This window comes from Clupea harengus, unplaced genomic scaffold (assembly GCF_900700415.2).
Source record: "Clupea harengus unplaced genomic scaffold, Ch_v2.0.2, whole genome shotgun sequence".
NCBI classification, from domain to species: domain Eukaryota; kingdom Metazoa; phylum Chordata; class Actinopteri; order Clupeiformes; family Clupeidae; genus Clupea; species Clupea harengus.
In genome coordinates, this window is record NW_024880654.1 from 3853 (window position 1) to 15994 (window position 12142).

General features: G+C 49.0%; 1 protein-coding gene and 1 long non-coding RNA gene across 2 annotated transcripts; both read right to left on the minus strand.

Annotated features, from left to right (window-relative positions):
• Positions 1–3115: 3115 nt before the first annotated feature.
• On the minus strand, positions 3116–4692 carry LOC122132534 (drebrin-like protein). The gene has a single exon (XM_042707219.1). It carries the CDS (start codon positions 4586–4588, stop codon positions 3116–3118), a length of 1473 nt encoding a protein of 490 aa, XP_042563153.1. The 5' UTR covers positions 4589–4692.
• A 1883-nt stretch (positions 4693–6575) lies between these two features.
• LOC122132535 lies at positions 6576–9301 on the minus strand. Its single transcript, XR_006152217.1, has 3 exons — positions 9224–9301; positions 7865–7924; positions 6576–6637 (listed from the first exon to the last, which is right to left on the minus strand). It is a non-coding gene; the product is annotated as an uncharacterized LOC122132535 (long non-coding RNA).
• Positions 9302–12142: the final 2841 nt, after the last annotated feature.

Consider the following 12142-nt stretch of genomic DNA (forward strand, 5'->3'; position numbering starts at 1 on the left):
TCCCGCATTTCGCGGTAAAGTACATAAACAGTCCGGAATGTTCGTAACAGTGAGAAGGGAAATGTTCAGCTTCTCACATTTCCTTCCCCCTCTGATGTCTCACCACCAGGGTGGCGAGACAGAAAGTCAGCTACCACATTCTGCTTTCCAGCCCGATACTGGACCTGGAACCGGTAGGGCTGCAGGGCCAGGAACCATCTGGTTATCCGGGCCATTAGAGTCCTTCATACGGCCGAGCCACTGAAGCGCTCTGTGGTCAGTCTCCAGCTTAAAGTCTCTGCCAAGCAGATAATATCTCAAAGTGTCCAAAGCCCACTTTATGGCTAAACACTCCAGTTCAACAGCTGCATATCTGGTCTCCCCTGGGGAACAATTTGCGGCTAATAAAAGCCACCGGGTCTCTGGTCAGCCCTTCCCCTTGGAGTAGCACCGCGCCCAGACCAATGCCAGACGCATCCGTCTGCACTGTAAAGGGTTTGTCAAAGTCTGGGCTCTGCAACACTGGACCCTGACACAGGGCCCCCTTCAGGTCACTGAAGGCCCGCTCCTGTTCTGCACCCCACTGCAATCGACTAGACCCAGACTTCCGGGTCAAGTCCGAAAGAGGTGCAGCACGAGTGGAGAAGTCAGCCACGAACCTCCGGTACCAGCCTACCAGACCCAGGAAAGACCGCACGTCCTTTTGGGTTTGCGGCTGGGGACAATCCTGGATGGCTTGCACCTTCTCTTTCTGGGGCTTGATTAGACCCCTGCCCAGCACATAGCCAAGGTACCGGACCTCGGGTTTGGCAAAGTCACATTTTTTTGGATGGACTGTGAGTCCTGCCTTTTGGATGCGCTGCAGAATGTCAGCCAGATGACCCACATGATCCTCCCAGGTGGTGCTATAGATAACAATGTCATCAAGGTACGCTCCAGCATAGGACTCCGTGCCCTCAAGAACACGGTCCATTAGTCTCTGAAAGGTTGCCGGCGCCCCCTGTAGGCCAAACGGCATAACAAGGAAATGGAACAACCCTTGAGGTGTTCTAAAGGCAGTATAGGGCTGATCCTGCTCAGCAAGCGGCACCTGCCAATAACCTTTGCATAGGTCCAGGGTCGTTATGTAGCGTGCCTTACCCAGCCGTTCAATCAGGTCTTCCAGCCTGGGCATTGGGTATGCATCAAAGTGTGATTGTGCATTTACTTTGCGAAAGTCTATGCAAAATCGGATTTTGCCATCTTTTTTAGGGACTAGCACAACGGGATTACTCCACTCACTATGGGATCTTTTAATGACCCCCAGGGACAGCATCTCCTCCACCTCCTCCTTAAGTAGAGGCAGAAGACGCTCTGGGATTCGGTACATCCTTTGACGTACTGGTGTGCTATCTTTCAGCGGAATGAAGTGTTCCACTAGGGTGGTGACTCCAGGTGTCTCTCGACACAGACCTGGAGGAATGATGGCCTCCAGCTCTCTCTGCTGCTGTGGAGTAAGGTGTGCTAGGTCAAGAGGTGCAAGTGGTTGAGCAGTTGGAAAAAACTGCTCTGGAGTATCCTCTTCTTCTCCAACGGCTTGCACCATGAGCTGTAGACTGCTCTCGGGAACTCTCTCCCGCCACTCTTTAAGCAAGTTTGATGTGGAAGACCCGCTTTGGTTTCTTCCGGCCAGGCATGTTGATCTCATAGGTGGCAGGCCCACCTTCCGGGTAATGGTGTATGGCCCCTGCCACTGAGCGAGTAGCTTGTTCTCCGATGTAGGGAGGAGCAGGAGAACTTTCTGCCCCGGCTGAAGAGTTCTTTGTCTGGCCTTTTTGTCGTACCAGACCTTCTGGCGGTGTTGCACTTGCTCCAGGTTGCTCCGGACCAGCTCTGTCATCTCCTCCATCTTTTCCCGCATTTGCAGGACATGGGCAAGAATGCTGTGGGTCTCCGGTGCCTTTGGTCCCTCCCAGGCTTCTTTTCAGCAGATCCAGGGGGCCTCGCACTGGTCTCCCATACAACAGTTCAAATGGAGAGAAACCGGTAGATGCCTGGGGGCACCTCACGAATATGCGAACAGCAAGTATGGCAGCCAGCGGTCCCAATCTTTTCCATTGGCTGACACGTACTTCCGTAGCATATTCTTTAGGGTTTGGTTGTAGCGTTCAACCAAGCCATCAGTTTGGGGGTGATAGGGTGTGGTCCGTATCCCCTTAATCCCAAGTAAGCTTATAGACCTGCTTGAGCTTCTTGGACAAAAAGGCTGTTCCCTGATCTGTGATGATCTCTTGGGGTAATCCCTACCCTAGAGAACAGCTGAAGGATGGCTTGTGCTATGGTGGTGGCAGTTACTTTGCGGAGTGGGAAAGCTTCTGGATAGCGGGTAGCATAATCGCAAACTACTAGAATGTAGCGGTGCCCTCTCGGTGTTCTCTCTAGAGGCCCACAATGTCCATCCCTATCCTTGTAAAGGGAACCTCAATAATGGGAAGTGGCTGGAGAGGAAATGGGCTAGTTTTCTGCTTGCTAGTGATCTGACAAATACTGCAAGCCTTGCAGTACCCTGAATGTCTCTGTACATTCCTGGCCAATAAAACCTAGCCGCAATTCTCTCAAAGGTTTTGGTCGTACTGAGATGACCCGACCATGGGATACTATGGCCCAAGGACAGAGCTCTCTCTCTCAGCCCTTTGGGTACCACTAGCTGCTCTGCTAGATCTCCCTCTGGCTGGGTGATACAACACACCTCCATGCAACACAAAAGCTTTCTCCATTGAGCGATGCTGACACGCCAGTAAGGCACACCATCTTTAATGCTAACTTTACTACAGGCCTCCTGCAAAGTTGGGTCTTGGCTCTGTAGCTGCTTTAATATCCAGGGTCATGTCTTCCCAAGCTTACCCTCTATCTGAGTGCTCTCGCCATCTTGCTGCTTCTTAAGAGTCCCCACTAACTTCTCTCTCCGTCTCTGCCTAAGGCTTTTCTTAGCTTTTAGCTTTTCAGCTACCTCAAAGCTATCAAAAAATGGCATCGCTCTGAGCTCACTGAGCTCTTGGGTTCTTCTGCTTGGACTTTGCTGTGACCTAGTAGTCACCGTTAACAGGCTTATAGGCCTGCACCAACTCAGGCAAGATCAGTATATCCTGTCCAAGGACTACTGGTGGCTGAGACCCTCCACTACACCTACAGTAAGGCGGTAAGTCTGTCTCTGCACCTCTATGTACACCTTGGCTACAGGATACACATGCTCATCGCCATTTACACAAATGACTGTCAGGCTCCCGCCAGTGACATACCCATTTCGATCCACTAGATGGGGCTGGACTAAAGTTTGGGAACTACCTGTGTCAATCAGGGCACTAGTTCCTTTCCCACCCACTAGCACTGGGACAGTCTGCAACCTACCCATAACCCCCTGTTTCTGCTCCTCTGACCCAGGGAGACAACAGTGTCCTTGGGCTTTGGGCTGCCACGCTGGGCAATCTGGTCTTGCATGTCCTTCTTTGTGACAGTGATTACACACAACACGACTGGCAGGGCGTTCCCTGTGGAAAGTAGTCGGCCTATACGGCCTGTAGGGGCCTTTCTCATTCCCTCTACTCTGTTCTCTAGGTCTAGGACCACCACCAAACCCATCTGACTTACCAGGGGCCGTGGCTTGGTAGCCAGTCGCAGCACGGAAGATCTTCGGGCCTCTGCGGGCCGAAAGGAAGTTCTCCACCAGTACTGCGGCCTGCTGGCCAGTCTGGGGTTTGTGCTCTTTCACCCACACCCTGACTTCAGGTGACAAGGTGCGGAAAAATTGTTCCAGGATGATGTCTTCGGCTACCTCTTCGACCGTCTTCTGCTCCGGTCTAATCCATTTACGGAACAAGTCTTTCAAACGCTGGTAGAGTTCTTTGGGAGACTCTCCCGTCCGGACATCTGGCTCACGAAACCTTCTCCTGTAGACTTCCTCATTGATTTCGTACTTCTCCAGGATCGCCTCCCTCACTCTGGCATAATCCATACTGTCGTTTATGTCCATGGCGACATAAGCACTGCGGGCTTTGCCACTGAGGTGCGGCACTATATACACCGCCCAATCTTCCCTGGGCCAGCGATAGGCCCTGGCAAGTCGTTCAAAGGTGGTGAGGTACTGCTCAATATCCTCACCTTCCACATACCTAGGAACAGCTTTACGTGACCATGCCACTGGAGCTGCGCCATCTCTATTCAGGTGTGCATTACCTGGCGGTTGGGGCTGATGCTGCAGTGGTGGCGGCTGATCTGGCTGTGGCTGCGGCGGCAGCGGCTGTGGCTGTAGATCCTGCTGAGGCTGCAGTGGTGACTGTAGACCTTGCTGAGGCGGCGGAGATGCTTGACGTGGTGGCCGGTTTTGCTCAACGTCATCACGGAGCTGGTTTAGCTGGATCTGCACACTTCGCCATCTTTGCTCCTGCTTACTAGCATCCCGTTCCTGGGACTTCAGTGTCTTCTCCAGCAGGGTGTATAACCCGGCTATATCACCTGGCTTCTCATCATGCCTCCGCTCTACCGTGTCCAGTGTTCCACCTTCTGCCCCTTGTAGCACTTCCTCAGGGCCATCGCCCTCCTTCTCGTCACTCCGGCCTAGCCGTTGGTCCATCCTGTGCCACGTGCCACGAGCCTGTGTTCTACCTCGTCCACGCCTCGCACCTCTTCTTCCACCTCTTCTCTCCAGTTTCCTCTAGGGCGCCACAGAATCCCACTTCTGACACAAATGTGACACTGAATGTTCAGCTTCTCACAAAAGGCATGTGCAATATTGGTCTCTATTATATTTGAATACAGATGCCAGAGTTGGACAAGGTGCAAGCTCATTGCCTGCATTGCTCTACCTCTAACACTATCTACCTCATGCAGATACCTCTTGCATCAGGCTTAGTGGATATGTAATGGGACAATTCATGGACACATTACAGGATTATGTCCTTTTCAAACTTTTCATGAAGTCACTTCATTCATTAAGTAATTTTTTATTTCAACTCGGTTAGAAACTATATCCAGTCAGCTTCTTCTATCAGCAGGACCACCAGTCATTGCACAAGTGAAATTTACACAGAAATACAGAGATAAAGACACCTGATGATACACAATGATAATGGCATAAAACACAGGCCAGCCAGGGAAACAACGGTTTGAATCTTTATTGATAGTTTTGTTTAGCAAAGCAAACATCAAAGTATGAAGGCATCGTTTAATTGATTCTCATTTAATGTACTGTATGGCACCATTCACAGGAACTAATCTTTTTTTTTTGAGAGAAAGAAAAATAAAAGTTAATGTTTTTTTTTTGCTAGTTAAAAAGAAAATAACAATCACCGCATCCACCACCAGAATTGATCAATGGCCCTCATCCAAAATGATATATTCAAACACCCCTGGTTTGAGATCATGTGTTGTTATGTGAAATAAGGCAGATTCTTGAGACAGTCTTGAGACAGTCAGGTGAAAAATATCGACAGAAAAAAGAGTAATTATGCAGAGTGGAGGATTAAAGTTTGAAAACAAATGCTGGCATGCACTAGGAACTACACCCTGAAAGAACTAATTTGTTAAAAGACGCATCTAAACGGAGCCGCCAAGCAGATGAGATGAATGTATTCCTCTTTAATAAGCTCTTGCAAAGTCACGGTGGCTTTGAAGATCAGCCGTGATCAATGCCCTTTCCAGAGATTTTTTGAATTTTTTTTATCAGCGCGGTTTTGAGGTGTTTCAAAGCAGACTACATCACACACGTGCGGCCCCTATCAGGGCCAGAGCTGAGCTGAGTGGAACTTAAGCTGCGATGGCGGAGCATCAGAAGTCAGATGAAAAACACTTGAAGAGAAATGATAAACAGTTAGTGCTGTCTGATGTGTACCTTTTCCATCTTTTCATCACTTGGTAAATAACTTGGTCTAAAAGCCCACTCACTTGGTTTCAAAGTCCACTCACACTTAGGAAACAAAGGTAGAACTAAAACTGGTATCAGCCTTACTAGGCCTTGTCAGCATCAACTGTAGTGTTACTTAATGAGCACAATTCATGACGTATAAGCCTAACATTTGTCAGTTATATTTAAACAATTACTAATCTTGCTCTATTCACTTGTGTTGGCCTCTTAGTATGGGCTTGTCAAGTGTGTGGAGGAAAAGTGGCATGGATATAGTCTTCCTCTCAAGCTCTCCTGTGGCAGACTATGAAACCATAGAATTCCAGCACTAGGATGCCCCAATGGATTATGGGAGTATTCAAGCAGCATCTCAGTGAGGTATGACCAGTAAACCCCGCCCACCCGCACCTCAATATCTCTGATATGTTCATTTATACAGTTGTTCAGGAAATACGTTACATATAGGTATATCTCATAGTTATTTCATTTCATTTCATCATGATAGAGAGCAACAAGGGTTGAATAGAATAGGAAACTAGTGATTTAGAAGCATGGTCCTGGGCCTTAATCAGTGTGATACACAGTTGTGTGTGAGTGTGTGTGTGTGTGGTGGTTGTGTGTGTGTGTGTGTGTGTGTGTGTGTGTGTGTGTGTGTGTGTGTGTGGTGTGTGTGTGTGTGTGTGTGTGTGTGTGTGCCTTCACACAGTTTGCCGGCCATCATCTGAGGCTGATTGTCTTCCAATTCCTTCCTCGGCTCCTTCTTCTGCTCTGTGGCATCGTCTGGAAACAGGGACAGCACAACAGCCATCAGATAACAAACAAACACACACACACACACACACACACACACACACACACACACACACACACACACACACACACACAATACATCTGTGCTGGTACATGTGGTAATTCACCACAGAGTACCTAACCTGAAGACATTGAATTTAACGCAGTAAGTCTCCATTTCTAAAAAGCCCATTCAGTGGATTTGAGTCGACGCACAGTTGGATAGATACTCAACCAGCTGGGCCCGTAACATGCTCTCTACAAATCACTCCAGTCGTCTCCATGACACTCGTCTCTAATGATGTGCGATAAATACCAAGTGGTAAAAACAGATGAGCAAATGTTAGGACCCCAGTGCTCCGCCGTACTGATGAGGTGATGACAGCAAGCTGTTTACCGACTGGCAAGTGGAATACACAAGACAGAAAACAGACCTGGTTCAGTGATCCGTGTTTTTTGCACAGCCTTCGTCTACAGGTCTGATAACGAGGAGGCTTATAAATGATGTATGTGCTGTGTTTTTTTCAGTCGTTCAAGTCGGTTCAGTTTAAGTTATACACTTCTGGTTCATTTCTGTGGTCTGTCTAAATAATCTAGTTAAAGTGGCACACTGGATATCAACCCTCTTAAATGTAAAATGTAAAATGTGATATTAGGAGCCTGGAAATGGCAAAATTTGCAGAGGCCTTTTCAAAACTGATTTATCGGCTTCTATCCTTCAGTAGCAATATGTGTCACGTCCATGTGCATTTGCGTTTGACTGATTCAGTTTGCGTATATTGGTGTGGTGGGTACTTTATCACACATATCTTAATGCCTGCTGGCATATTCATACTGAGGCAGTTAAAAGTACAACGCGCCACAAACAGAGGAGTGAGAAGATGCCAGGTGTCCTCCAGCCAGAGAGAGAAAGAACACAGCGATCTCGGTCAGAAGAGATAAACAAGGGACAGAAAGTACTTTTAGAGAAAATGAAATGGAGAAAGTGTGTGTGTGTGTTTCTGTCTGTCTCTCTGTGTGTGTGTGTCTGTGTCTGTCGTGTCTGTCTGTCTGTCTGTCTGTCTGTCTGTCTGTCTGTCTGTCTGTCTGTCTGTCTCTCTGTGTGCGTGTGTGTGTGTGTCTGTCTCTCTGTGTGTGTCTGTGTGTGTGTGAATGTGTGAGTGTGTGTGTGTGTGTGTGTGTGTGTGTGTATGAGAGAGAATCTATTTCCTCTCTTACCTTTGGACTGATTGCTGTCTGTTTGAGTTAATTCGGGTTCTTGCGAGTCCTCGCCCTGAGCTTTCATTTCAATTAGATGGAAGGGGAGCAGAGAGGAAGGAGGGAAAGAGGAGAGGACAAAGTGAGAAAGACTGCAGATGTGGCAGGAGTTAAAGAATTACACAAGCTGTGAGAAAAAGCCTGGGCGTCACTCTCGGGCAGCTCTCAGACTTTGACTGTGTGTGTGTGTGTGTGTATGTGTGTGTGTGTGAGTGAGTGTGAGTCTATGTGTGTGTGTGTGTGTCTATGTGTGTCTGAGGGTCCACTGCTGCGCACACAGTGCCTGGATCACTGAGAACTCTGAGAGCTCAGGACTGAGGATATCTACAGACTCTATATTCAGACTTTCGACTCCAAACTCTGATGAATCCTCTGCACTGGTGCAGGACTGTGGGCCATCTCACTCTCTGTGCTCTGCTGCATCTGCACTGAAAGCACATGCCTTTGGACATCACTCAACACCTACTGTCTATCATCAGTGTGGAATGGCACGCGACATGGCAGGACATGAGCGCTGCTCCGAGCTCTATAGTTTAATGCAGATCTTGGAATGGGAAAGCACCTCCCCAGCCTAAGCCTAGTGACCTGTGTGGCCCTGTGTATGTGTGGCCGTGGAGATGTCAGTGCCCCGGGTGAGTGGGTGAGGTAAGGGCATGAGCAGCAGCAGCAGCAGCAGCAGCAGAGCAGTACCAGTAGCGGTGCTCTTGGCCAGAGCCCTGCTCTCAACAGCTCCTCAGACTGGAGCACAGAGCCAGGGGTGTTAGCATAGAACACAGCTGTCTGCCCCATGATTCCTGGCAGCCTACTACGGCACAAACCAGCCCCGCCGGGGATGACGGGCAGATGAGGGGAGGAGGAGGAGGAGGAGGAGGAGGAGGAGGAGGAGGAGAAGGGGAAGGAAAAGGAGAGTGCAGGTGGAAAAGGAAAGGAAAGTCGGCAATCCGCTGAAATAAAAAAAATCAATCCAGACGCTCACCAGACTAAAAACTAGCGTAGAAGGGTGGATAATTCGACGGCTTTCTCCAAAGGGTGGCAGGCAGCTCGCGGGATTGCTACAAATTGAGGAGGAGGAGACACCCATTCTTTGATATCAAATTTAGAGGCAGGATCTCTGCTTGCCTTTTGACACAATGAACAATAAGACGTCCGGAGAACAGCACCCGCTTCTAGCGCGCAAATGAATGAGACCTCTCAGACCGAGACTGATTGTGCAGCGTGCGTGTACGAGCACCGGAGGCCTTGTTTGTGGAGGACAGAGCCTACAACGATGCCTCTCTAATATCTGTCTAATACCAGGGCATGCTGGGTCTGTGCTTTTACCTTCAGTGGTGCTGGTGTCGCTGTCCTTGGATGCTGAGGGTTCACCTTGCTCTCCATCTAGAAGAACACATAAGGCACAAAAAACAACCGTAATGCATCCGAGGCCCACTTCAAACAGCGTTTTCCTCCACACTCGGGTCGGGCTCTGGGCTCTTAGGCTCTGTGTGTGTCTGTGTGTCTGTCTGTGTCTCATGTCGGGCTCTGGGCTCTTAGGCTGTACTGTGATGTACTGTGTGTGTGTGACTGTGAGTGTGAGTGTGACTGAGTGTGAGTGTGAGTGTGAGTGTGTGTGTGTGTGTGTGTGTGTGTGTGTCTGTATGTATCTCGTGTCGGACTCTGGGCTCTCTAGTTTCCTGCCAGTGGAGTTGTCTGTGTGGCTGGAAGTAACCTCCTTATTTGTTAGGCATTTCATGCCTGAATGACAGACAGTGGTTGATATACAACTTCTAACAACTTTAGATTTATAATTTTTCCCACTTATGGTGGCTGGCTTCAGGTGTAAGGAGAGTGTGTTTGAGTGTGTGAGTGTGTGAGTGTGTGTGTGTGTGTGTGTTGTTTTTGAGTTGAGAGTATTTTATAGAGCCTCTGTGCACCTCAACAGTCCATCACAAACAGAGCAAATCAGCCAAACGAATTGTCTCCGTGACACAAACCCTTTTCAGAGATTTACATCGGACGGCTGGTGCTTAAATGCACAGGAGTCGTTGATGCCAAGAATTCAACAGCTTCCTGAAGTGCCTTCATCAAAATGAACACCTTGAATGTGCAAGGAAGAGAGAAGCATGCAAAATTGATTGAAAATTGGCCTTCAGGCACCGTACTCTTTCTGCCGCAATTTTTCTGTAATATGGTGGCATCATTTTGTTCTGAGCAAGTTATGTGTTCTTAAATGCCAAACGCGCGCGCGCACACACACACACACACACACACACACACAAAGTATTTGCACGTACAGGGCCTCTGTTCACAACAAGGCAATGTAATTACTCTAAAGCGATGGAGAACGGCGCGGCTCTTTTAAAAATGACAGCGGAGCCCATATTTGAAATGCTGCATACATACAGACCAACTAATGCCTTCAGCGAGGGTCTGATTTTCTGAGGCGAGAGCCTCCATTCCCCCCATTCGCAGGCTGCATCTAAATGTGTGCGTGCGCCATCCCAATCCTTAAATGTGACCTTTCAAAATGAGACCCATCTAAAGTCATAGATCTTCCCCGGCACAGCGTAATGCCTTTACTCATACAGCAATTTAAGGGCGCTGGTTGAAGGTAATGGGCTTTGGAGTGAGGGGGGCGGGGGCATTACACTGCGCCTTCCCCAGATAAAAACGACTCGTCTCCGCAGCGGGGGCCGCGCACGGAATGGGATTTCTGCTGCCACGCCGCCGCCGCCACCGCCACTGTCACCCGCCGCCGCCAAACCCATGCAGCCCTGACAGGCAGAGCGAAGACTAAGCAATGATTTCATTTTACCTCTGTCTTGGGCGGCCACGGAGAAGGAATGGGGGGTAGAGAGAAAGAGAGAGAGAGCGAAGGAGAGAGAGAAAAGGAGAGAGAGAGAGAAAATGAAACCGTGCGAGATACAATTCAAAAGCCTTTCCATTACCACCCACTACTGCAGGCAGCCTCTCTGTCACCCGCTTCATGTTTAATCCGCATTCGTCCTGCACTCTCAGGCCCAACACCCTTACAGTACTCACACACACACACACACACACACACACACACACACACACACACACACACACACACACACACACACACACACACACACACACACACACACACAAGCATCCTTATACAACTAAACATTGCCCCCTCCCTCTCTCCCTCTCTCCCTCTCACACAGACACACACACACATGCCCGTACATCTAATCACATTGCCCTCTCTCACACACACACCCATACATCTAATCACTTTGCCCTCTCTCTCTCACACACACACACACATCCCCATACATTTAATCACATCTCTCTCTCTCACACACACACACACACACACACACACACACACACAAAGTTAGTTCGTCCATTTTTATTTTAGGTCAGAGGCCTATTTAAAGGCTATAGGCCGAGCAGGCTGGAATGTGCTTTATGTGGTGTTTAGCGGCCCGTCTCTCAGCACTTGCCAGTGAAAGGAGAAAGTTAAGAGTGTCGCTGGGCTGGCAGGGAGACTCATTTAAGGAGCACTGGCTTCGCTCCCAATTCCCATCCGCTCCTCTTCCAGGTAATAACATCAAAGACCAGAGCCAGCCACCGCTCTCTCTACCCTCTCTCATTCTCTCTCTCTCTCTGTGCTAATAACCAGACCTGAACAAAACAAAGTATACCCCGGAGACCACACACACACACACACACACACACACACACACACACACACACATAGACATACACACACACACAGACACACACACACAGATACACTCACGCGCACAAACACTCACACAAAAATGCATACGCACAGAGAGACACACGCACAAATACATACATACACTCTTTCACACAAGCATACACATACACATACACACACACACACACACACACACACACACACACACACACACACACACACACACACACAAACACATTCACTCCCTTCGCCTCGGTGCCCTGAATGCGCATCACTGATAGAGACAAAATTGGACGGCTCTCTAATTTGGCTGCTGTGCCAGTGACAATATGAGGGTTTCATCATTTGGAGGCGAGCGTGCCGAGGTACAAACAAACTCAGCAGACGGGCAGGAGGGAGCAGGAGTGCAGCAGAAACAGGGCTTCAATCTCCTGAGAAAGCCAATCAGCAAGGCCTCACTGTGGCGGAGAGAGAGGGAGAGATGAGGAGAGAGAGAGGGAGGATGAGAGATAGAGAGATGGGAGAGAGAGAGGAAAGATAGAGAGGGAGGGAGAAAGATGGGAGAG